The sequence below is a fragment of the Fundulus heteroclitus genome, chromosome 2 (genome assembly GCF_011125445.2).
Source record: "Fundulus heteroclitus isolate FHET01 chromosome 2, MU-UCD_Fhet_4.1, whole genome shotgun sequence".
Classification (NCBI taxonomy): domain Eukaryota; kingdom Metazoa; phylum Chordata; class Actinopteri; order Cyprinodontiformes; family Fundulidae; genus Fundulus; species Fundulus heteroclitus.
The window spans coordinates 28819221-28846238 of record NC_046362.1 but is presented as its reverse complement, the minus strand read 5'-3'; the positions used below and the strand labels follow the sequence as shown (position 1 = coordinate 28846238).

The 27018-nt window shown below is 41.4% G+C and overlaps 1 protein-coding gene across 1 annotated transcript; it reads right to left on the bottom strand.

The window, feature by feature from the left end:
* Positions 1-6459: 6459 nt before the first annotated feature.
* Positions 6460-26731, bottom strand: csnk2a2b (casein kinase 2, alpha prime polypeptide b). Its single transcript, XM_036152149.1, has 12 exons — positions 25804-26731; positions 25321-25432; positions 20756-20857; positions 17285-17335; positions 14769-14828; positions 14589-14672; positions 11299-11409; positions 10267-10368; positions 10054-10154; positions 9329-9477; positions 9172-9251; positions 6460-7080 (listed from the first exon to the last, which is right to left on the bottom strand). The coding sequence occupies exons 1-11, from the start codon at positions 25905-25907 to the stop codon at positions 9175-9177; spliced, it is 1053 nt and encodes a 350-aa protein (XP_036008042.1). The 5' UTR covers positions 25908-26731; the 3' UTR covers positions 6460-7080; positions 9172-9174.
* Positions 26732-27018: the final 287 nt, after the last annotated feature.

Sequence of the window (27018 nt, the reverse complement as noted above, 5' to 3'; positions counted from 1 at the left end):
TCTCTTCTGGACTTTTGTTGTCTGATTCCAATAATGTTGCGATGTGAAAACATTGATTTGTTTATTAAAGTAAAAAAAAAAAAATGTGAACACTCAATTGAATATTCATATCTGGTATGCCTGTCCTCTATGAGTTATGTAATAAAATAAAAAAAATTACATCTGTAAAATGGCAGCTGATCTGCTTGTTTTTTATTCTTCCTCACGGTGTTCATGAATTTGTGTTCAAATTGTTTAATAAAATGTGGGAATATTTTTGATAAAACTGAGACTATACTCATTTTCTTTTTGTCTGACTAAACCTAGAAAAAGATTTTCTTTTAAATAAAATCAATTTCATTTGTTTTTTTGTTTTGCTGCTATTTGCAACTGAACAAGCAAGTGATTCGACCGGCAGTTTTTTTTTTCTTCGTTAAAATCGGATGTACTTCCTATTCAAAATTGGAGATTTTGGAAAATAACAGCAGAAAATAGCAAAAAACAAAAAAACAAAGACGTATCTGTTTTAGTTCACTTTCCCCAAGCAGACACGTTAATTGACAACACTCCATAGATTCTCTGAGTCAGACCAGTTTGCTGGCCAGTCAAGCACATCACCACCATGGTTACTGAACCAGTTTTTGGTAATTTTGCAGTGTGGGCATGTGCCAAGTGCTGTTCAAAAATGAAAAAAAAAAAAAATCAACATCTCCATAAAGCTTGTCAGGAGAAGGAAGTGCTCTAAAATGTGCTGGCAGATGGCTGCGCTTACTGTGGACTTCAGAAAGCAACGACCAACACTGGACTTCAAGCAACATGGATTCTGTGCCTCTCCACTCTTCTTCCAGAGTCTGGGACCTTGATTTCCAAATGAAATGCAAACTTCACTTTTATCTTTTATTGAGTACTCCATCGACTATACACAAATGGCATTACTCATACTCCCCTAGGTTCATTCCTACCTTTCTGGCCACACTCAGTTTGTTCAGATTAAGTCATATTGTTCCAACTCCTCTCCAGTTACCACCGGTGTTCCCCAAGGCTCTGTCCTGGGACCCCTACTCTTTATCATTTAGATTCTCCCTTTTGGCGATATCTTCAGGAAATTCAACATTAATTTTCACTGTTATGTGGATGACACCCAGCTCTATATTTCCTATGAGCCAAACTCTTCAATCTCACCTCCTTCATTAATCTCCTGCTTAACCGAAATAAAATCCTGGTTCACCTCCAACTTTCTTAAATTTAATAATGACAAGACAGAATTCCTCCGACAAATCTACATTATCCAAAGCTGACAGTTTCTCCCTTTCATTTGACAACTCCGTAATCCTCCCCCTCACCTCAGGTCAAGAGTCTTGGTGTCATCCTTGATAGTACGTTGTCCTTCTCCTCTCACATTAATAACATTACTCCTCTGCTTACTTTCACTTACGCAATATCAAACCCCTCTCTCTCCCCTGGTTCCACCTGTACTCTTGTCCATAGTCTTGTCTAGAGCGTGGTGGCTCTGGATGTGTCCACTCCTGGTAAAGCGGCGCCACATTCTTGAATACCTTTTGCTTGACAATTCTCTCCACACTGCAGTTGTCCCTGTTGCTTTTGCACCTTTCTCTATCACACTTTTTCCTTCCACTCAACTTTCTGTAAATGTGCTTGCATGTAGAACTCAACAATCGGCTTCTTCAGGAATGATTTTCGTGGCTTACCCTCCTTGTGAAAAGGTCTTCTGGACATTTGTCCAGTCAGCAGTCTTCCCCATGATGACTGACCGTAACTGAGAGACCATTTAGAGCCTCAGGAAACCCTTTGAGGTGTTTTGATTAATTAGCCGATTACTGACTTTCCAGTATTTAACTTTTTTCACAATATTCAGATTTTCTGAGTCACTGAATTATGGGGTTTCATTACCTATAAGACATAATTGTCAAAGGTACAGGAAGTAAAAGTGTTAAATATGTCTGCATGTGTAATCAATCTATATAATATAGGTGTCATGATCCATTTCAATAATCCAGGCAGATTTTTTTCTTAACTGGTTTCTACGAAAAATTGAGTGGGTCCAGATGACCTACTCAATTCTGTTTTATATATATATAATAGTTTCACTTTCTGAAATTAGCTAAAAAGACTACATTTTTCATGATATTCTAATAATTTTTAAATGTACCTGTAATTTCATGCTGGCCAGTGAGGAAGCAAGGGATAGAAAGGTTGATTTAGGTTAGTTTTTGACTGTCTTGGACGGACCAATGGACCCGAGAAACAGTTCAGGATTAAAAAAACGCAGGCTCCCAGACACCGGCAGCTGACATGACCCCACTATGCAGGCTGGAAGGAGTTTGTCCTGGAGACTAGGAGAGGAGCTCCATGATCCAGTGGGAGCTCAGAGAGGACCTGCTACTTTGCATATAAAAAGAGTTGTGTTTCAGAGGCATCATAAACACCTCCCTTTAGAGGTGTTTTGAAAACGTTCCTCTCTTAGAGTCCAGGGCAAACCTCAGAGCTCACTGCTGGGACTATATACAGTCATATAAAAGTCCTAAAGACATATTAAATATTCAGTTCTGTTAAAAAAAATGTCCAATCCCCAAAATAAATCTTCTTAGTCTTCTTAAGTCTTTGTTTAAGGCTCCTTAAACAAAAGATATAATCAAAACTTTGCATTCTAACTGAAGAAAAAGTAAGTCCTCTAATAGCCTCGTTAACTACTTTAGATTAAAATACTTCTTCTAGCCTTCTACTAGTCTCTGACATCGTCCTGAGGAAAGTTTTTCCCACTCCTTATTGGTGGGTTCTGCTGCAGGGAGGCTTCACCAAACCATCACCCTTCCATGTCTGTGCCTCGCTGTACGACTTTCTTTTCCTGGGCTGCTATTTTTGGATTATGCCAAACATGTCCTCTGTGCCAGTGTCTAAATAATTCAATTTTACTCTCACCTGTCCAAAGCACATCATTCCTGAAGCTCTGGTCCACAGTTATGGTAACTCCAGGATAAAACTTTAGTTGAGCGTTCATGGTTTCCTTTGAAAGCAAAGGTTTCCGGTTTGCAAGCTTCACATTAAATTTAGATTTGTATAGTTACTTTCTGATTGTAGAGAAATGCACTTTCATATCAACAGTAGAAAAAAGAAACGTCAGGCCATTTGATGATATTTTAGGGTTTTAGGGACCTCTGAGCATCTGGAACAGAAACATTGAAGGTTTTTCTAGGAGTATCTCAACTAAAAAACAGAGATTTTGACAGTTTCTTTCAAAATTCAACTCAAACAGATTTCTTTTTACATAGTTCTGCAAGAATTGCTCAAATAAGAGCTTTAAAATGTTTAGAAAAATTCACATCTCAAAATTATGCATGGTAAAAAGAACCCCTGAAAGCTTTCTGCCTTTATAGGATTAAAAATACCAACGGAAAACAATATTATATTAAATAATCTAAGGCAGTGTAAGACTAATAATACACATGCACAGGTTGCAATTTTTTTTTTTATTATACTACTCAGTAGCACATTTCTTTTAATCCGAGTATGCTAGCTTTCATGTGTGTTCAGTATTATTTTCAATTTAGCCCCTACTATAACACCTCTTATTGTTTTCAGTTTTTATATATTCATCTTTATTCGACTCCTTATGCTTCAATTTGCCAGACACTTTGTTGCTACTGTACCTGAATTTTTTCACTGAGGGACAATAAAGGATATTTCTACTGTACTCTATTCTGTCTAGTGTGGAAACTACAGCTCACCTTTACATTAGAATAACAGAGCTGACCAGAGTTTTTCTGAAGGGTACAGTACTAATTGGACAAGTCTCCTGTTGAATGTTTCATGCCTTAGGCACACGTGAGAGGTATACCTGTGTGTGTGTGTGTATGTGTGTGTGTGTGTGGGGGGGGGGGGGGGGGGGTATTTGAACGTGATCCTTTGCTTAGTTTGTCTAACAGGAAGCTAAAGCTCTGGTTTCTGTACAAGCAGGAAGGTGATACCTAAGCGCTGAACTCAAGAAAAACAACAGCTCATGTTGGTGACCTGTAAAGGGCTGCCGTGCCAGCCGGGTTACATTTATTTTTTTTGCTGTTTTTTGCAACACTGGCTTCCATCTAAAGGCTTCTGGTGCCGCTATGATGCAGTGTTTTGCCCTGGTCCCATGTTAATGCCAGTAACATCAAACTTTACCTCATAAGGATTCCTATCTGACAAGTTTGTAGGTTGCTTGTTTTTTTTCACATTGTATGAAATATCCATCTGCGATAGATTGGCGAGCTGTCCAGGGTGTACCCCGCCTCTCGCCTATTGACAGCTGGAGATAGGCACCAGCACCCTTCGTGACCCCGATAAGCGTGTTAGAAAATGGATGGATGGAAATATCCATGACATTTACTTCAGTTGGTTACTTTACATTAGAGATGACAAAAATCACATGCGGGGTTTTCTAAGTGTCCATCTTGGGTCCCTCCAATTCAATATCCATATGCTCCCTTTGGCTAAGATCATTAAAAAAAATCAGCTACCATAACTATGCAGATGACACACAGCTCTACATCACCATGTCACCAGGTGACTATGAACCAGTTCATAGAGTAAATGCTTAGAAGAAATCTATGCATGGATGTTCCAAAATTTTCCACAGTTGAATAAAAACAAATCTGAAGTAATAATTTGTAGACCAAAGGAGGAGTGATCAGGAGTTAGCACACAGCTTCAGCTGCTTCAGCTAGAAACCACTGATCAGACCCGAAACCTGGGTGTAGTGATGGACTCAGACCTGAACCTCCAAAAGCATCTAAAAGACAGTTACAAGGTCGGCCTTTAATCACCCGATGAACATTTCTAGGATTAAAGGACTGATGTCTCAGCAGGATCTGGAAAAACTAATCCATGCGTTTATATTTAGTAGAATTGATTACTGCAACGGTGTTTTCACAGGTCTGCCTAAAAAGTGGATCAGACAGCTGCAGCTGATCCAGAACGCTGCTGCCCGCGTCCTCACTAAGACTAAGAAAGTAGAGAACATCACCCCAGTTCTAAAGTCCTTACACTGCCTCCCTGTATCTCAGAGAATAGACTTTAAAATACTTCTGTTAGTCTATAAATCCCTAAATGGCTTAGCACCTAAATACATCACAGATTTGTTATCAGTGCATCAACCCTCCAGACCACTTCAGGTTTTCTGTCTCCAGCCTACTCTGCATACCTAGAACCAGAACTAAACATGGAGAAGCAGCATTTAGTTTTTATGCTCCACTTATCTGGAACAAAGTCCCAGAGGACTGAAAAATGCTTAAACCCTGAGTTCCTTTTATATCAAGGTTAAAAACCTGTTGCCTTTGACTGTTAATGTTGAAGTTTGTAGTCCCACTCGTCTTTATATCTTGACCTGCTGCTACTATTCATCACTGCAGTGTTCTTTCGTCTGCAATGTTTTCTTTTCTTTGTTCTGTTCGTCTACAGCACTTTGATTCATCTTGTTACTAAAATGTGCTGTACAAGTAAAGTTGCCTTGCCGTCAGTTTTTAAACACTGGGTAAATAGCTTGGCTAAAAAAAAAAAAAAACACATTTCTTTATCTGTCAACATTAGTGTTAATGATTCCTGTGACAAAAGGGGAGCCCCTTACTTACTAATACTGGTGTCCCACAAGGCTCTGTTCTTGGCCTGCCTTTTTCCACATCAGTGATTTGCCATAATCACACCTTGACAAAAGGGTTCTGGATTTGTGCCAATATAATACACATATACAACTGTGGAGAGATTACTCAACCATTTACCCCAAACTAATCCAGTCTCCTGGGGCTTATTTGTTAATCTTGGGACTAATTTTACGGGTTTGTACAACTTCTGATTGACACATTTTAAAGTTTCTTAAACGTTTCTTAAAGGTTCAACCTGAATTTACTGCAAATATTTCTGTTGAAGTCAGGCTTTATATCTAGAATCTTTAAAAAAAAAAAAAAACAGAATGGTTGGTTGGCTGAATGGATGACCACACAACAGTAAATTAATTGATGGCTGAACTGATGAGTTGTTGGATTCATGAATGGACAGAATGGATGAATGACGAATATATGGATGGACAGAGAAGATGAACTGATGGACAACTGGATCCAGGACGGAGGGGTGAAAGGACAGATGGATGGACAAACAGATGGACGCATATATGGATGGAACAGGTCAATGAATAAAGTCAGGAAATAAAAATGATGTTCCATAGTGCATCTCCTTTTTCCCAGCATATGCAACTCTGGAATTTATATGAAAATAGGACTGGGTGTGTTTTTTTTTCTCTCTACAGCAGAAAAATTAGTTGAAAATGGGGCTATTTAGTCCACACATCCAAGCTTACCCTAAACTAAGAGACTGAGAGAAACGTTTGGTTACCCCATCTGAGCATCATTAAGTTTTTACCCACATTTAGACAGTCTGTGAAGAAAAATATCTTCACAATCTTCCTCACAGCGAATAAAACCACTCACAACTTAGTAAATTCATCTAAATAAAAATCATTTATTTGTCATTAATATTATATTTATCATAATATCTAGAGTCCACCATGCCATCAGATCTGGAGTAGTGCTAAGACGCTTGTGGTCTGTTGGGGAGTAGGATGATGGGGAGGAAAAGACGGGTGGGGAAAAAAATAAAAATAAAATAAAAATCAGTCCTCCTGTTCATTCTCCATGCTGATGCAGTCAGGGAAGAAGGGATGAAGGGATGACAAACGGGAGTCTTTAAACGTCTTTGTTGACCTACAGGAGACCCGGACGGGACCCGACAGAAAGCAGTCAGAGGAGTGGGTAGCAGCAGCTTCGAGGTCATTGGTCAGATTGCCGGATAGGAAACCAGGACGAGCCAATCACAGACCGACACTGAGGAGGGACAGCAGTGGGGGCTTTTTTTTGTTGTTGTTGTTGTGTTTGTTTCTGCATCTGTTTGTGTTTGGAGACGTGTGCTTGCATTGACGCTCGTCCGTGTGAACGTTTCTGTGAGTGTGTAAACTGGTCCGAGTCGCTTTGATCCATTTGTCGCTGTACACTCTGTCAAAGTTTTCTGACACAAGCGGTTACAAAGTTGAGGTAACAAACATCCATCGTCCTTCCACCTCTGCGAAAAGAGCAAAAAAGAACAGTCAGTCAGTCACAAGAGGGCGCTGCTCTGGTGGCAACATGGCTCTTTAACATGGCCATCTTTGAAGGTGACAGTCCCGAACCACTTTCATCCTGACGCCTCTTCTCTGCAGCAGAACCTCTCAGCTGGAGGTTTTTGACTTCCCTGTTAAAGGGGAGTTTTTCTCCCCACTGTCGCTTCATGCATGCTCAGTATGAGGGTAGGGTAGGACAATTAATCGCATTTGCAATATAATCGCAATTTAAAAAAAAAAAATCGCAATTTCCAAATCGCAGTGGTCTGCAATTTTTGGCTATGTAACAATTAATGGATCAGACACGTTATTTAGGTGTCGTAATATGTTTAAAGTGGGTTTGCTCCACGTGGAAGGGAAGAGAGTCGCAGCGGTGAGATAATCTAACTTTATTACTTGTTTTAGAGTTTATATAATCATACTGTAATGGTTGTTTGTCCTGTTTGTCCCTCTGTGTTGCCCTGCGACAGACTGGCGACCTGTCCAGGGTGTACCCCGCCTCTCGCCCGGTGAACGCTGGAGATAGGCACCAGCAACCCCCGCGACCCCATGAGGGATAAAGCGGTTTGGAAAATGGATGGATGGATGGATAATCATACTGTGTTACCAGAGACTTTCAGGAATCTCACCATAGCATTAAGAACCTGTCAATCAGTTTAATACATAGCCTTGTTTGTTGGTTGCACTTTATGTTCAACAAGGATTGATGTCCAAATCAATAAAAATCTGTTCTCTTGAATAATATTCTGATTAATAAAAACATTAAAAGTTCTTGTTTTAAATGGTCCTTGTTTACAAACATTTTTATCTAGAGAACATTTTTGAGTGTTGTGGTTAATGCAGAGAAAATGCAAAATCCAATCGCAATTTTGGTTAAAATATATTGTAGGCAGAACGCAATCATTTCTGCTCCGAGTTGAGACGCAGTGGCTCTTTTAGCACCTGATCTGCACAGCGATTAAACAGATTGATTTGTTGTTTGTTTATGTTTAAAAAGACATGATAAATTAAACAGAAAAAAAAAAAATCGCAATCGCAATATTAAGGTAAAAAAAAAAAAATCGCAATTAGATTATTTTCCAAAATCGTTCAGCCCTAGATGAGGCAATGCTGCAAAGCCATCAACAATGCAGACGACTGTCCACTGTGGCTCTACGCTCTTTCAGGAGCGAATGCTGCTTGTCGAGACTTGATGCAATCTGCTGGGTTTCCTTAGATGGGAAACATTTTGACCAATCTGTATGTCAAAAAGGATACATTTGATTGAATTTAATTTGTAAATTGCCTTAAATAAAATTTAATTGAACTCAATTGAGCCTAATGCTTCTCGATGAGCCGGAAAACTACTCTGCAGCTGAATCATTCTTAGGAGCAGCCACTTGCATGTGAGTCCATTGTGATGCAAAGGGATGATGTTTACATGTTTTCTATTGAGGTCACCTTTGCTAACGCGATACGACACGATTGTGTGCAAAAACAGAAGCAAATGTTTTTTTATATGATAAATTCAACGCATGATAAATTAAACAGATCTCACCCCCTCGGTGCGATGATTTTAAAACAATGTTAAATCTTAACAGTTAAGCTGCAGAGCAACATTTGTCTCACTGTGTCAGGGCACAGGTCTGCAGGTCTATTGAGCTGTAGTGCCCACTAGAGGAGGCTTTCAGGGATGACCGTTTGGACCATGTAAGTAATAATATTTACTATTCCAGAGCTCATGGGTGTCATTTAAGTTTCCTGAATCCTTGGAGGCTATTCACTGCGGCTGTTTTCTGTTCGACTTGTTTTTAGTACATATGCGAAACACAGATATTATTGATTATACCTGCAAGCAACTCATTTGATTGATGCAGAAACTGTTAGTTATCTCAGCTTTAACTCAGAAAATGTCTGAAAGGGTAAAAAAAAAATAAGAATGACTTATAAACAAAGCTGTCAGAAAGGTAACAGTTTCCTGGGCACTTAACGTCTAGAACAAAGGGTTACAATGTGTGACAAAGAGTAGTTTAATCATATTTGAAAACAATAATGCAGTGAAATTAAACATTTACCTTTCATCGTCCAGTAGTGTTGCCACTGGAAACCATGTTGTTGTCAGCGTTTGATAGAGACTGCTCCTTCACTACAGGATCTGCCGGGACAAAAGGGGACCCAGTTTAAGTTATTTTGTTAACGTTGGCTGAAGAAAAGCGAAGATGCGACGCTTACAGAAGTAGGGGTGCTCCATGGCCTCGGTGGCCGTCAGCCTCTGCTGGTGGTCGTAGCGGAGCAGCTTATCCAGCAGGTCCAGAGCCTCGGGACTCACTAAATGCTGGTTCTCAGTCTGCACAAACTGTTCCCAGCGCTTCCTGCTCTGCCTGCGCACACAGAAGTAAAAGGTCTGTTGCTGCCGAGCCGCTCGTTTGCAAGACTTGACAATATCATCACAGGTAAGTCAAGACATTTTTTTTTTGATCGGTCAAGTCAGGGCACCAGCATGCAGGCGCTGCTGATCAAAAGCCCCATCGTCTGTGTGAGCAGCCCTATGGAAGCTGGAGATTGCTGCTCTGGCGCAGACTGGGGGGTCTCATTACAATGCCAAGTAATAAACCAAAGGCAGTAATTAGCAGAGAGCTAAAACGGGCAAATCAGCACAAACTCCTCGTATCAAACATGGGTGTGGAGAGGCGATGATATGTTCTTGTCTCCCAACCGCGGGAACAGGGAACCTTCAAGTCACTGAATCGACTGCGAACGTTTGTATAATAAAGTTTTCTAGAGTAAAATAAGAAATGCAGCTGGCTTGGCTTGAATGCATTCACTTCCAGCAACAACGCGCGTTTAACCCTGTGCAGCGGTCTCCGGGCAGCTCGCGGACATTTCCAGCCTGTAAACCTAAATGACCGTCTTGTCAGCAGCAATCAGAGGACGGTGGAGATTCGGAGCCGACTTACTGGCCTAGAAGGTCTTTGAAGCGTGGGTCCAGCTCGATGTGATATTTCCGCAGGTAGCCGAACAGCTCATCGGTCCCCAGGACTTTGGCAATTCTCACCAGCTGTAAACCAAAACAGAAAACAGATTTTCCTTTGATTATGTGAAGCAACAGCGCCCTCTGCCTGCAGATAAAACGAACAACTCATAGCGACGTATCGGCCGTGCTCAGGTACCTGGTCGTAGTTGTCTTGTCCGTGGAAGAACGGTTCTTTCTGAAAGATCATGCTGGCCAGCATGCATCCCAGACTCCACATGTCTAGACTGTAGTCGTACATCTGCAACAAAAAGACATGCAGCTGGTGAAAGGAACAGCAGAAGGTGTGACAACGTGGACTCGGATTGGAAACTTAATAAGCAGATCTGCTCCGTTTCGCAGGTATGCAGGTCTGTTTGACGTGTTTATCTCAACTCGTCCCGTCTACTGCAGGGCACTTTACGCTGGGCTCATCTAAGCATCCCTTTGTGCAATAATACTGTTAAATAATTCTGTTTAATAAGCGACTTCAGCTGTATAGATATCTCACTACCTCACGTGTTCTTACCTGGTACCACTTAATGTAAAACGTCATTCCATTTGTACATAAGTCACCCTAAATATCTGCTTTATTTCCCCTGTACTTTTATTTATTTTTTATTTTATTTATTTATTTTTTGATACACTTTTACAAATGTGGACACACTGTATATACCTTATGCACCTCTCCTCCTTTTGGCACCTTCTTGTTGTTTATTAAGCCGATGTAAATTTCTCCAATGTAAGATCAATAAAGCCCTATATTATATTATCTTATCTTATCTTTCACAACTTCAGCTTGTTCACAATGCTGCAGTATGTCTTTTAGACAACTTTTAGCTACACTTTTGGCCTTAAATCAGCCCACTAGCTGTTTTTTAGTTGTCCCAAAAGCGAGACAGAAACACTTTTTCTCTTGTGGCTCCCAAACTTACTTGCCTTTAAACATTAGACATACGTCTTTGCTTCCTGACTTTAAGTGTCTCTCTTAAACACATCTTCTCTTAACGGCCCAGTGCGAGTTGATACAATCTTTTTAATGGCTCTAATTCAATGAATGTTTTATTTATTGGTTTTGGGCCTTTTATTCGTCTTAGATTTGTTCAGCCCTTTGGGTAAAACAGTTTTTTTTTTTAAAGTGCTTTAAAAATAAACTGGAATTGGACAAAAGTTAGTGAAACGAAGCCGTTACCTGGTAGTCTACCAGTAGTTCTGGGCCTTTGAAGTACCGAGAGGCCACTCTGACGTTGTACTCCTGGGATGGGTGGTAAAACTCCGCCAGCCCCCAGTCTATAAGGCGTAGCTGTAGAAGAAAACACAAATTAAATACGCTTTCAGCTGCTGGGTTGAACCGCGAATGAACACGTCTCTCTGCAGTCCTCCTATCAGGAAAACTGGATCACCACAGGTCTGTGTTCACCTGCTGCCCCCTGCTGGACGACGCAAACCCGTTTCTTTCTTTTCAGTAAAATCTACAGCAGCTACCAAAAAAAAAACAACTCCGTACAAAGTTGGGCAAAATCAAACTTTACAAAAAGATGCATTGAGAGGAAATTAAGTGAATTGCACAAGATGAACATCAAAAACAGTCAGCAAAAAAAAATGACTATAAATTTATGCAGTATTTTTTATTAACTGCAGGTTATTCTGAAGTGTCACTATTTCGCCAATGGCTGGACAGAGAACCTGAGCTGTCCTCCTCAGACAACAAAACTGAATAAAAATGTCCATGAAGCCTACTGTACCATGCGCCAGAGCTATAAACTGCTGGAGCGCCAGTGTTGATGCGGAGGGAAGCCAGATTTATACCGGCACGGCACGACAGCGTGCTAACAAAGAAAGTAGCCACATAAAACAAGCCAAACGCGTTCTTGAAAAAGGTTTTATTAGTCAGACGGGACCGAGATTGAGCCATTAGTCCACAGTGACAAGAAGCATGGTTTCAAACTTGGGGCCAAAGCAGCAGCTATCAAGCATGGGGGTGGCAGTGTCATGCTGTGGGAGCGTTGCTCGGCCAGTATGACGGCCAGCTGTACTGCGGCGTTGCACAGAGAGCGAACGCAACAATCAATAAGAACTACCTCCGAATTCTGCAACCGCGAATCTCGCTTGGTACTAAACAGAGGAAGGACTTTCCAACCGGCAGCAAACCCGGAGTAAAACCACACAGGCAACATCTTGAGAAAATTATCTGAAGCCAAGAGTGGGGGAAAAAAAAACGTGAAAGTAAGTACCGGACAAAGAGGTGAAAGAAATGTCTTGGATTTTCCAAAAAAGTAACAAAAAAAAAACAAAAAAAACATTTTTTCCGAAGTTTGAAGACGTTTCGCTTCCTATCCAGAAAGCTTTCTCAATTCAAAATCTCTGGAATAGTGTGGAGTTCCAAGCTTTATAGTACTGCCCAACAAAGGCCTTGTTATGGCTTAGATAACATGCAAATTGAACATGTCCACCCCCTTAGTAATGGGGAGTCATTAAAGTCGTTATTGGCCTGGCTTACAGGAGCGATGTTTTGATCACCCGTATGGGGGTGATGATTGGCCAGAATCAATCCTATAGCTGTGTTGTAAGTTTTTGAGAGCTGGAAGCTAAGTCCTCCTCCTCTGTTTCAGGTTGGTATCAAATCAAGAGTCAAGCTGAGGCGTTCAAACCTCACAAGACTGTGCCAACAATCCAGCACGGCGGTGGTGGCATCATGCTGTGGGACACGGCGGAGGGAATAATGGAGACTTATAATAAACCCAACAGCTAGATGGTTGAAATCTGGACTAAATGGGACGTTGGAATGGGACAATGACGCCAAAAACACATCAAACCTCTTCTTAGCGGTAAAGAGCGGACAGAGATTAGGCTGCTGGACCGGCTTTGCAAACGTTTCTGCCTCCACTCTGCTGATAATTTGCAGACTGTGACTGATAGCCCGGTCTGTGTCAGGAAAACAACACGTGTGAATGAAGTCTATCTATGCTTGGATGGCTACAAAAAGACTGTGGGTGTGTTGCAACTTGCCAGGAAACATTTAACAGTGATGACGATTCTCGCTCTTCCTGTGTGTTTGTAATGTATGAAAGAATTCTAGTCAAGGATTTATTTAGCTTGTTCCTTTGTTTCTCCTAGGGCTAAACGATTTTGGAAAAGAATCCAATTGCGATTTTTTTTACCTTAATATTGCGATTGCGATTATTTTTTTCTGTTTAATTTATCATGTCTTTTTAAACATATACAAACAACAAATCAATCTGTTTCATCGCTGTGCAGATCAGGTGCTAAAAGAGCCACTGCGTCTCAACTCGGAGCGGAAATGATTGAGTTCTGCCTACGATATATTTTAACCAAAATTGCGATTGGATTTTGCATTTTCTACGCATTAACCACAAGACTCAAAAATGGTCTCTAGATAAAGATGTTTGTAAACAAGAACTATTTAACACAATAACTTTTAATGTTTTTATTAAGCAGAATATTATTCAAGAGAACAGCTTTTAATTCATTTGGACATCAATCCTTGTTGAACATAAAGTGCAACCAACAAACAAGTCTATGTATTAAACTGATTGGTTCTTAATGCTATGGTGAGATTCCTGAAAGTCTCTGGTAAAACAGTATGATTATATAAACTCTAAAACAAGTAATAAAGTTAGATTATCTCACTGCTGCAACTCTCTTCCCTTCCACGTGGAGCAAACCCACTTTAAACATATTACAACACCTAAAGGAAGTTTCTGATCCATTAATTGTTACATAGCCAAAGATTGCAGACCACTGCGGTTTGGAAATTGCGATTTTTTAAAATTGCGATTATATTGCAAATGCGATTAATTGTGCAGCCCTAGTTTTTCCTATGTATGTCTGTAATGTTTGTAATTTATGTACAGCAATTTGAATGTCTTGTTACTGAAAAGTGCTATATACACTTACCTTACTTTACCTAACTAAACATTAGTAGGGACAAAGGCATTTATTTAAGCATGTACGTATAATTTCCTCCTCTGCTGTGCAGCCACTACTTTTAATCATCACTGCAGCTCATGGACTATTGGAAAAGTGATTATCCCTGTAGATAAATACAGCAAAACCCAGTTCTGGGTACTTCTAGGAACTTTTACCAGTATTCAGCTAAAAACCCTTAAAAAAATAAACAAATTTGCATTTGTTCAAATCCCGTCTATTCTTTCAGAAACACGCTCACATTGAGAGAAGGGACATTTATTAAATGGGGAAAATGTTTAACAACAGGAAGCGTGTTTATTCAGATGGAAATGACCTCCGCTGTTGTTTTAATAATCTAACTCCGAATGCACCCACACGGGGGCTGAAAGCCTGCCTTAATGCAACACCCGCTGCTCTTCAAAATTGGGAAAAACACAATAAAAGCCGGGGAGGAAAATGAAGCAGGGGAGCCGCAGCCGCAGGATGACAGATAACATTCAGAGTGTGGGTGAAACTAAAACAAATGGGGAGGCTATATAAAGCGCCACCCACCTTTCTTAACTGGTGGTCGATCATGACGTTGTGAGGTTTGACGTCGCGGTGCATGATTCCCATACTGTGACAGTAGTCCAGAGCCTGGTGATAGAACATGGAAATAAAATGTAAAAAGAGCCAGGATCAGGAAATGAGATCTGGGAACACATTAAAAAAAAACAAAATACAAGCTCCCACCTTCAGGAGTTCAAACATGTAGAAGCGAATGTCATAATCCGTCAACTTCTGGTACAGCTCCTGCAGAGATGAAGCAAAGCTGCATCAGGGTGGCCGTCCTACATATACATATATACATACATACATATATACATACATATATATATATACATACATACATATATACATACATATATATACACTCCTGATCAAAATCTTAAGACCAGTCAAAAAATTGCAAGAATTTGCATTTTGCACTATTGGATCTTAAGAAGGTTCTAAGTAGAGCTTCACAATGTTAAAAGGACAAATCAGTGCAAGAGACAAGAACATTTGAGCAGGGAATTGTCTGAAAACTGCATTTACACTCAAACATGATTTTTTCAGCTGATCAAAAGTTTAAGACCATAGTCTTTAAAAGCCAAAAGCTGTGCAAACATCTGGATTCCATGTCATTTTCTGTGAAGTCTTTACACTGTCAAGACCTCCTGATGGCAAAAGCAAAAAAGCTCACTGACTTTGAACGTGGTAGGATTGTTGAGCTGCATAAGCAAGGCCTCTCACAACGTGCCATCGCTGCTGAGGTTGGACGCAGTAAGCCAGTCATTTTGCATTTTTTAAATGATCCTGAGGGTTATGGAACAAAAAAGTCAAGTGGTAGACCCCAAAAAATTTCACCAGCTCTGAGCCGCAGGATCCGATTGGCTGTCCGTCAAGACACGGGACGATCCTCTACCCAAATTAAGGCCATTACTGGTGCTGACTGCAGCCCAATAACCATCAGACGGCATCTGCGAGAGAAGGGCTTCAGAAACAAAAAACGTCTTCAAAGGCCACGTCTTCTTCAACGCCACAGAATTGCCCGTTTGGACTTTGCAAGGATGCACCAAACATGGGACATTGAAAGGTGGAAGAAAGTTGTCTTCTCTGATGAGAAAAAATTTAACCTTGATGGTCCTGATGGCTTCCAACGTTACTGGCATGACAGGGAGATCCCACCTGAGATGTTTTCTACACGGCACAGTGGTGGGGGCGCCATCATGATTTGGGGTGCGTTTTCCTTCAATGGAACAATGGAGCTTCAGGTTGTGCAGGGGCGTCAAACAGCAGCTGGCTATGTGGAGATGTTGCAGCGGGCATCCCTCATGACTGAGGGCCCTCGTCTGTGTGGTAATGATTGGGTTTTTCAACAGGACAATGCTGCAGTTCACAATGCCCGCCTGACAAAGGAGTTCTTCCAAGAGAATAACATCACTCTTTTGGACCATCCTGCATGTTCCCCGGATCTAAACCCAATTGAGAACATTTGGGGATGGATGGCAAGGGAAGTTTACAAAAATGGACATCAGTTCCAGACAATGGATGCCCTTCGTGAAGCCATCTTCAACACTTGGAGCAACGTTCCCACTAGCCTCCTGGAAACACTGGCATTGAGCATGCCTAAACGATTGTTTGAAGTCATCAACAAGAATGGTGGAGCTACTCATTACTGAGTCCTTTTTTTTGACATTTTGATTTCTGTTTTGGGGGGTTTTCGGGTTTTTTTGAGCTATGGTCTTAAACTTTTGATCAGCTGAAAAAATCATGTTTGAGTATAAATGCAGTTTTCAGACAATTCCCTGCTCAAATGTTCTTGTCCCTTGCACTGATTTGTCCTTTTAACATTGTGAAGCTCTACTTAGAACCTTCTTAAGATCCAATAGTGCAAAATGCAAATTCTTGCAATTTTTTGACTGGTCTTAAGATTTTGATCAGGAGTGTATATACATACATACATATATACATACATATATATATATACATACATACATATATACATACATATATATATATACATACATATATATATATATAGATACATAATATATATATATATTATACATACATATATATTATATATATAATATATATATATATATATATATATCATCTCCCTCCCTCTCTCTCTCTCTCGCTCTCTCTCGCTCTCTATCCCCTCATCTATACTATCTCTATCTCTATATTAATCCTCTATATCTTATACTACTCTATCCCCATCTCTCCCCCTCCATCTAATCTCTCTCTCTCTCTCTCTCTCTCTCTCTACTCTCTCTCTCTCTCTCCTCTCTCTCTCTCTCTCTCTCTCTCTCTCATCGCTCGCTCGCTCTCTAGATAGAGAGAGAGGGAGAGAGAGATCCATCTATATTATATATATATATCTCTTCTATATATATATATACATAGATTATCTATATCTATGTATATATATATCTATATCTATGTATATATATTATATATATCTCTATATATATCTCTATCTATATTCTATATCTATAATCTATATATAATTCTATATATATCTATATATATATATCCTATATCTATATATCTATATCTTATATATATATATATATCTATATATATATATATATATATATATCTATATATATATATATATATATATATATATATATATTATATATATATATATATATATATAATAAACAAACGCAGAAAAGTGACAGCGTGAAGAGGAAGAGGAGAGGCGGAGACGGTACCTTGAAGTCTGTGTTGTTGATGGACTCAAAGACGAGCGCTGGAGTCCGGGACTGCGCAGCAACCAGAGAGAAAGAGCGTCAGAAGACACAAACAGAAGCCGCGGCATGTGAGCTTCGATCAAACGTGTCGGAAAACCATAAACAATAAACGGTCCCCACCCCACACACACACACACGTTCACAGGAACGGGGACACACACAAAAGAGGCCCTGCGGAGTTCCTGCCGCTGCTTTGCAGAGCGCCCTGGCCGAGATCCTTCCTTCCTGACCTCCTTAGAATATTTCCACTTCATGGAAGCAAAATGTCTCTGATTTCCTCTCAGATTAAAAAAAAAGATTCAGGTTTAAGGGACTTATTCCTCCTTTCAGCTGGAGTTATTACTGCTGAGCTCCTTTAAATCAAAATTAAAAACATTTGTTTAGCATCACCTTTGTCTGTTCTAGTTAAACTGTTTTACTGAAACATCATTAATTGTTACATTGTTTTTCATCTCAATTGTTTACATAAATCGCTGCTGCATTTTTATCCTGAAAAATAGTGCAATCTATTGTGATTTCTAGAGTGATTCTTTTCAAGTTGTATGCAAACGAAATTTCGTTCTGTACGCACTTTGTGCATACAAAATGACAATAAAGATATCTATCTATCTAATTTAACTTTGTAGTCCAACTGTTTTTAATATTTGCTTTTAGTTTCCATTTTCCCATGTTTTATATTGTTTCAATCTTTCTACATTTTATTCCAACATGCTTTTATTCTGTTTTATTTTCCTATCTTTTAATAATTTAAAGCACTTTGCATTGTCGTTATACTGAAATGTCCTATACAAATAAACTTGCTTTGCCTTATAGTGTTCTGCCTCATACTTTAGAGCTGCAGTCGAAGGGACAAAGGCGGCGGGGCTTCATCCATTTATAAAGGAATCAGCTGTGATGAACAACCTAACATTCAGCAAGTTTACCAGAAATCAGGAACCAGCCACAGGTTGAAACCTCCCAATGTTACAGTTTCCTCCATGAAGGAATCTTCAGCATATTTTCCTCCCACCTTTATCTGTTTTATAACTCAGAAAATAAACAAATATCCTCAGATTCTGTCAAAAATGAAAACTCAGCAGGGTCAGATCTCACAGAAAAATTGCATCTGGCATCTTTGAATACAGCAAGCTTTAGCAGGGGTAGAATTTATATTTGTTTTGTTGGAATCACATCGATTTATTAAGAAACAAACGTTGAAACGATGAATATAACTAGGGCAAGGGACACAGGGCACACCGACTTTTCCTTCGTTAGCAGTAATGGAGCCAAAGCAAAGACAAATGAGTAAAGCTCAGCTAATCTTATCTTGATGGGGTTCCAAGTTTGTCTTAGTCTCCCTCTCAAGGAGTACCGTATTTTTCAGACTATAAGGCGCACTTAAAAGTTGATGGTGTGCCATATATATTATTACTGACTGACTATGTGGTACAATGTGCTCAAAAATCTATGTAAAACGTGTAAATACGACTTTGGTTAGCAACGAAGCCGTTCCGCTCAATGGATATTCTGAGCATTACGTTATACTGTGTCTCTACCCGATTGGACCCCTGAGCTGTCTACAAGACTGCCTGACTGTAATGTCGAAACTAGAAGTGCATTTATGTAAGAACCCGACATACTCGGGCGTACTTCACTCCACGGAGATCCGCGCGTACTCGAGGTGGACTCTGCACGGACTCCGCGCATACAGGTACGTGCCACACTTTAAACTTCAGGGAGGTAAGAAGTGTTTACGTCTAACTGTTTTAAATGTGACACTGAGCTTGATACACTGAGCTGCTCTGAGCAGGCAGTCCCCAGGACATCACAGTCCCTCTGTTCTCACTGACAGGTGGGAGCCTGCTGGAAAAGAAACGGCTCTAGGAGCTCAGCTAGCTATTCACACATTTTACCATCCGTTCCACCGCTTCGTCCCCACTGGCAGAAAGTGTGGGAATTGTAGGAATTTGCCACAAGAAATGTATGCAATAGGTACGCTTGACTATGAAATGAAGGGTAAAACGTCAGCAGAGAGTCAGCGCGGAGTCCACCAAGCTCACAGTATGCAAACAGTACGCCTGAGTATGTGGAAGACTTTAGGCAGCCCATGCCCGGAGTACACGCTAGAAACAATAAGTATAGTAAGTTAATTCAATATAAACAGTGGTGGTTCTAGACCAAATTTACCAAGGGGGGCCAAGGTGGGGTCAGTGTTTTTTCAGAGGGGCACAGAACAAAAGAATGAAACAATAAAACTGGACAATATTTAACTGTTTTATTAATATTAAGTGAGCCACTTGTGGCTCTGGAACTGCAGGTTTCAGACCCCTGATCTAGCAGATGAAAACTGTGATTCCAGCTTGATATGGCTGAAGCTAAATGTGAAATCGTTAAATCCTTGTTAGAGTAAAACTGTATAGGTAAAAAATAAAGTTGGTCAAAGTGACCGATCAGTTTTGGTTTCTTCGCCAGTTATGTTATGTCTTTAGTACAGGGGCCAGGACCATTTCTACAGGGGCACTGGCCCCTGTTGGCCCCTGTCTAGAACCGCCCCTGAATATAAAAGTTATGTTTATTTTGGCCTTATGTTAGAAACAGGGCGGTGTAGTCCAACTACTCTGTCCTCATGACAGAGACGGATAGAGAGCTGTGTACGTGAAGGAGCAGAGGGATATTACACACTAGGGAAGAATATTTAGTGCTGCTTATAATCCGGTGTACTTCATGGTCCGAAAAATACAGTAATCCATGACTTAGTTACATCTCGGCTGGATTACTGTAATTCCTTGTACCTTGGAGTGAGTAAAGTCAGTCGGTGCAAAACGCTGCTGCACGGCTTTTAACTGGACCACAGAGAAAGTGCGTTGTTCCCGTTTTGTCTTCTCTGCATAGGACATTTATCAAATGACGTCAAAAAGCCAAATTTAGAACAGCGCAGGGCGCAGGCCATCTTGTGTTCGTACAAGCAGGGCGGTAAAGCTTGAATAGTTTACTTGTATGAGTCGAACAGATGTGAACACATTATGGCAACAATTACAATGGTATCTGCCGGAGTGACCCACAAAATGACGATCTTGACCACATGAAGGGAGTTTTTTTGTTTTCCGTTGATTTTCCAAAAGCTCAAAAGAATAGCTGAGAAATGTCACTGTTGGTTTATAAGGCGTTGGGAACTTAAAACGATAATTATTGATTGTTTATATGGCTTAAATGAGGGTGGTTTCATTATAAAGTGGTGCTATATTATAATTTAATCACAAAGTGCAGGCTCTACCGGAAAGGAGATGGAAAAAGTCAAATCAGTGCTTCCAAAAGACCAAAAGCAAAGAAATGTCTGATTAAAAACCGCGGCAAAAAATGTAGAATTCACCTAAACGTTTGATTTTTTAACCCACACTTTTAATCTTCTCTGTATTTCCATTCGAAAAATAAAAACACGATAAGCAGGCCTACCACCGGGTCTTTGACTGTGTCCACCAGTCGGATTATGTTGGTCCCTCCTCGCAGGTTTTCCAGGATCTTTATCTCTCGCTTGATCTTTTTCTTCTTGACAGGCTGAATCAATGCAGAGAGAGAGAGAGAGAGAAAAAAAGGTGCAAAAACAAAAGATTGAACAGAGCAGACGCAGACGAGGAGAACAAGACACAAAATCACATTAATATGTGAGAGCAGGAATGTTTGCCAACATGCAGTTTCAGGAATCTGCTGATGCCGCCTCTCTGCTCAGCAGCTTTCACCCCCGAGCTCCGAGCTCACGTCCAAATGACTGACAGCTGGATCCTCGCCTCTCGGCCGAGACACCTCCGTTTATTTTTGGGTTATCTTGTAAATCTCGGCGGTTGGGGCAGAAGCCGGTGCAGCGGAAACTCATTTCAGCTGTTATTTTAAAATAAAACCCACGATCGTGGCTGAATTTAAACCAAAGAAGATTCAGTTTTTATTAAAAAAGCTGATTTTCCTTACAGCTTTTAATCTCGATCGGTCAAAACCTGACAGCCATACTCGTGACAGAAAGAAAGTGCGCTCTGCGGAAGAGGATTAGGGCCATTCACAAAAAATAAAAGATAGGACCATAAAAAAAAAAAAAAAAGTCTATTCAATTCTGACTTTTTTCTGCAAATTCTGGTTTAACATCAGAGTTTAAGGTCAAAATTTAATAGTCTTCTTTTCTAATGGCCCTAATCATCTTCCCTAAACAAGCAACAAATCCCACACCGTCACTATTTATTACACAACCATGAAGCCAAAATTAGCGCAGAAAGAAACTGTGCGCGCCCTTGTTCCTTGCGTAGGTTAACTGATCATGAAAACTATCAGAAAAACCACTGAATGGCAATTTTATTGTTAAGTATTGCAATGAGCTGCAATAATTCTCCGTTCCCTCGCTCATGCGTTATCCATCTGACGTTTTTATGCCTCCAAATCCCTCCGTAGCCGTCGGGGATCTGAGACCCGAGACCAAATCCAGGGGGAAGAATATATTACTTGCATAAAAATCATGAAATCCTGACACTCGCATTGTAATAACTAGAACAATTAATCGCATTTTCAATATAATCGCAATTTAAAAAAACCGCAATTTCCAAATCGCAGAGGTCTGCAATTTTTGGCAATGTAACAATTACGGAATTAGACACGTCCATTAGGTGTCAGTAAAATGTTTGACGTGGGTTTGCCTCCACATGGAAGGGAAGACAGTTGCAGCAGTGAGATAATCTAATTTTATTACTTGTTTTAGAGTTTATATTATCATACAAAGCATTATGTACTGGTCAATCAGTTTAATACATAGACTGGTTACACTCTATGTCCAACAAGGGTTGATGTCCAAATCAACTAAAAGCTGTTCTCTTGAATAATATTCTGATCAATAGAAACATTAAAAGTTCATATTTAAAATAGTCCTTGTTTACAAACATCTTTATTTAGAGGCCATTTTTTGTTGCTTGTGGTTAATGTGGAGAAAAGTCAAAATTGCAATCTTGATTGAAATATATTGTAGGCAGAACGCAATCATTACTCCCCGGAGTTTAGATGCTGCGGGTCTTTTAGCAACTAATCCACACGGCGAGGAAACAAATTGATTTGTTGTTTGTATATATTTTAAAACACATGATAAATTAAACTGGAAAAAAAAAAAATCGCATTAAATCGCAATATTTAGAAAAAAAATTGCAATTAGATTATTTTCCAAAATAGTTCAGCCCTAGTAATAACCAACAAAAATTGCCCTCCAAGGAGTCCTTTGTAATATTAATCGTGCACATAATTGCAACATAATGCCTAGCTCTCATCAGCCTCACTATAAAAGGAGTTTGGTCAAGTTTGCTGGGCAGGAGCGTACTAGCGAGTGTAGATACCATGCCAGGATGGAAAGACATCAGCAATGCCCTCAGAGAAGTAACTATTGCTCGTCATCTATGCGGGAAACGCTGCTATAAGGCAACTTCCACAGTATTTGAAGCCCATCATTCCACAGTGGGAAAGATGATCCCCGAGCCGTCAGTCTTCCCAGGAGCGGGTCTCTCAGCAAATTCACGTCAACAGTTAGGAAACGCGGCAGTCAGCGAAATCCTGCATGCCTCACTTGGCCCTTTTTTACGTGACTCAAACGAAGCATTCACGACGAGACGAGCAGAGAGCGGACTGAACGGGTCCGGCTTGTTTGGGAAACGCGGCTCAGGCTCGCCCAGTTGCATCAGCGTTCTTCAGACAGACGAAGCAGAGAAGCACAGCGGCCAGAATCGGATCACTCGTTGAATTAAAGGCCGCCCAGAAGCGTCAAAGCGGACAGAAATGAACCCAGTCTTTTAGGCAGACTCCCAGACAGTCGTCATCATCGTCATCATCATCATCATCCGCTGATGTCTATGCGAGCCCCAGCAGCCCAGCTGGTTTACTCACACACTCCTACAGCCACTTACATTAAAGCCAGACGTTTTTTAAATCTTCCGCCCGGACTTTAAACAGCAGCAGGAGGGGTTTAGTTAGCTGCCTTAACGAGCAAGGCTGCAATTACAGCTAAAGCTTCAATTACAGACCGACTTCCTGCCCAAGCCGTAAAATGGTGGCAACTACATGCTGCTTGGTTCTTAAGAGTCTGACTTACTGGAGCGTTTGTTCTGCGGTTTAGAAAAATTTAGATTAAAAAAAATTAAAAATTAAAAAAAGACACAAATTTACACTCTGGGATTCCTTTTCCTGCCAAGCCACCTGACTGAAACTCAATTACTTATCATATCCTGGGCATTACAAATCTCAGCCTCAAAAGACGAGGACTCTTCGCCTGATCTCTAAGGCTGAGCCAGACACTTGTCTCCAGGATCTCGTCTGTCAGTCGTGATTCATATCTAACAACCCGAGGTGAGCGGTGGAATGTAGCTGGACCAGAGAAGAAGAACCCATCATTCCAGGAGACGACATCCAGATCCATCTTTCTAGATCCGTCTATCTAGATCCGTCTATCCATCTCCTACGCGAGCCTCGGCTACCACACCCGGACTCCACCTCTATTTTAGACAAAGACGTTAAGCAGTCAAACGTGTTTGAGCAATTTACCTTCTGTCCACCTTTATCTGGGCCTGGACATTATTAATTATTAATAACTGTTTTGTTTCATTTAACAATTTGCTTAAACGCACTTCTGAACTGTACCTCTAACATGCTTGTATTATGATGGCTGCATACTACGTCACTTATTTCACGAGACGTCAAAATAAAATAAAAATTTAAAAAATGGAAACTCGTAAATTATAGCGATTCTTTAACAAGCGTGGACTGTTTATTGACATAGAAATAAATTAGATGATTGTTTGTTACGGTCAATGAAAAACAGAGGTGGGCAGAGTAGCAAAAAAATTGTACTCAAGTAGGAGTAGCACTACTTTAACAAGTAAAAGGTAGCCAAGAAGTTACTCAGGTAAGAGTAAAAAGTATTCAATGAGAAGGTTACTCAAGTACTGAGTAATGAATCACAACAGCTGATGATTTAATATTTGAAAAATTATGTAATCGGACAGACAAATACATAAGGTTATGTGCAAATTCGGGTATTTTGATGACAAAAAACACTTTTTGTTTTTACAATGAATACCATAATTGCAAAATTACTATTGCTATACAGTTAATAAACTGTAAATACAGAATGTTAGAACAGTGCAAAGTACTTCCAATGACAATATCTACTGTTTACTGTATGTTCATTTGACCTCCAAATGGCTAAATGAGCTCAGCAGATAGAAAATAACATTAAAATAACAAAGCTTGTGTACAAACAAGAGGTCTCACTTTAACATTATCTCTGGGTTTGTGTCTCGCTGGTGCATTTTTGGTTAAAACAAGTATGTTCTTTATTCATGACGTTACTGGCGGAAGGTAGAGCAGTAGTGATACTTGAGTCATATTATTAAAGTAAAAAGTTCAGTGCAGTAAAACGACTCCTAAAAGTACATTTAGCTCAAAAAGTTACTCAAATAAATATAACTACCTCTGCAGATGATTGACAAAGCAGAGCCTCAGATCTCCGCCTCTGGTGTGAACAGCCTGGATACTAAAACCAAACTAAAGTGCTAGTTCCACATGATAAACGGATATTTACTTTTATCTTTTAAAGGCTATGTGTCCAAGATAGCCTCTAGTACATGTTAGCCACCCAACCGGACTTTGACTTGGTCTAACTGAGCTTTCTGGACGCTGAGCTGAAGAAACAGCAGCTTTGCCGACTGCACTTTTTCCTTCCACTCAACTTTCTGTCACTGTGTTTGACACAGCGCTCTGTGCACAGCCCACTCCTTCAGCAATGACCTTTTGTGCCCGGCTGCTTCTTGTGGGGAGTGTCACTGACCGCCCAGTCAGCAGTCTTTCCCCCAGATAGTGCTGGCCACAACTTTACATCCCTGCACTAAAAAACTGATTTTCAAACTGTAATATAAGACAATGACAGAACTAGTGAAATAAATAATGTTCTTTTTTTCCTCCTAATTTAAGAGGCACCACCATGGGAGGACTCAGCGGCTCACCTTGAGGATCTTGACCACCACCTTCTCGTTGTTGGTGATGTTGATAGCCTCGAACACCTCGCTGTACTTGCCTCTGCCCAGCTTGCGGACCAGCTGGTAGTCCTCCTGGTTGCTGCAGAGACCGAGCAGAAGAACAACAAGCATGTGTGACTGAGTGACCAAAAAAAAAAATAAATAAATAAATAAAAAAACAAAAACAGAAAAAGTGTTGTTCAGCCTCCGCGGTTCTTCTGTTGCTAAATGAGGAGTTTCTGGCTCAGACCTCCGGGACATTAAGACAACAGACACGGAGGAGAGCGCAGAGATGCGGCGGAAGGGGAGGAGGGGAGGGGGGATGCTGGAGGACCACGGTGGTGTCATCACACCCTCACGGCTCCGGTGATAATAATAAACACCCATCTGTCACACTCCCCCCCCCCCCCCCCCCCTGTAACCACCAACCACACACAGGCATGCAGTCCGAGGCGGCGGACAAGTCCTCACTTCCAGTTCGGAACATGGGCCTCGTAGTCCCAGTACTCCCGGCTCTTCAGGGTGTTGACGTCTGCGTACACACGGGCCTTGCTCCCGGCCACCGGACCCGGCATGGTGGGACCCGTGGCTCGGCGTCACGGAGGCCTGCCGCGGCGCGGATGGTGCGGCCGGCCGATGGGGAGCTCGGTGCGGACTTAAGGGAGCGGCGGGGAACGGCTGCGTGTGGGAGGACGCGTGGAGCGCACCGAGCCAGCCGGCTGGCAGGAAGGGAAAAGCAGACACTGGGAGGGGGGGGGGGGGGATTCGTCGCAGGATACAGCCGCCTTGAAGCGCGTCTTCGTGGGATTGTTAAAGGCAGCGGATCCGGTGGAGGTTTGCTGTAAAAGTAGGTGATGGTGGTGGTGGTGGTGGTGGTGCTACACACAGGAATACAGACCGGGAGGCATCTGGGGCGCTGAGGTAGAGAGGAGGCGGGTCCTAAAAGGCAGAAGAGGAGCCGGGGACAGACAGAGGGGTTTCTGCTCGGGATTCCTGCACCGGATGATGGACGATGGTAGGCGAGATGTCCACCCCCTCCGGAGCTCCAGAGCCCGCTAATCAATCAAGGCTCGATGTGACAGATCGGCAGCGGGGGCTCGCCTCGACCAGAGGCGGAGAGGGGGGCGGTGGAAGCGGCAGCCGAAGATCGATGTCGTTAGCTCACGGTGGCGCGGAGATAGCGCACCGACGGGAAGCCCTCGCCTCCGGGTACCGACATCGGGGGAGCCCGCGTCATGTGCGGGGCAAGCGGGACCCTTTGGCTGCCCGGTGCCGCGCGTAAACTTTAGGGGGGAGGGCGCCCCGGGTTACGGGAGTTAGCTCGGCAGCCTGCGGACCTCCTCCCCGGTGGTGGAGAGCGCAGGAAGGGAGGCGGAGCTGGTTGGAGGAGGAGCGGCAGGGAGGGAGGGAGATACCCGGGATGTGAAACCGCTGGTATCCGGGGTAGAATGCGCCATGCGGCAAACGTTAGTGGGGCGACAGCGCCCTCTGGTGGCAGCGAGTAATTTTTAACAACCTCTGATTATTTTGCCTACAATGCGCACAGACGCCTCAGATGACACAAAAAAGGAAATCTGAAAATATTTTTTTTTTACTTAAAAAAATATATATTTTTATTTTTTTGTATGATTTGCTTTCATTTTACCTTTCTCTTTGAAGCCATAAATACACTGGTGTATAGTTCAT

Excerpts from the sequence above, each read along its gene's own strand:
- csnk2a2b (XM_036152149.1), bottom strand. The coding sequence starts at position 25,907 with ATGCCGGGTCCGGTGGCCGGGAGCAAGGCCCGTGTGTACGCAGACGTC. Across the intron at positions 17,336-20,755 it reads ACACAGTCAAAGACCCGGTG|TCCCGGACTCCAGCGCTCGT; the intron begins GTAGGCCTGCTT and ends GTTGCTGCGCAG. Across the intron at positions 14,673-14,768 it reads ACATGTTTGAACTCCTGAAG|GCTCTGGACTACTGTCACAG; the intron begins GTGGGAGCTTGT and ends TTCTATCACCAG.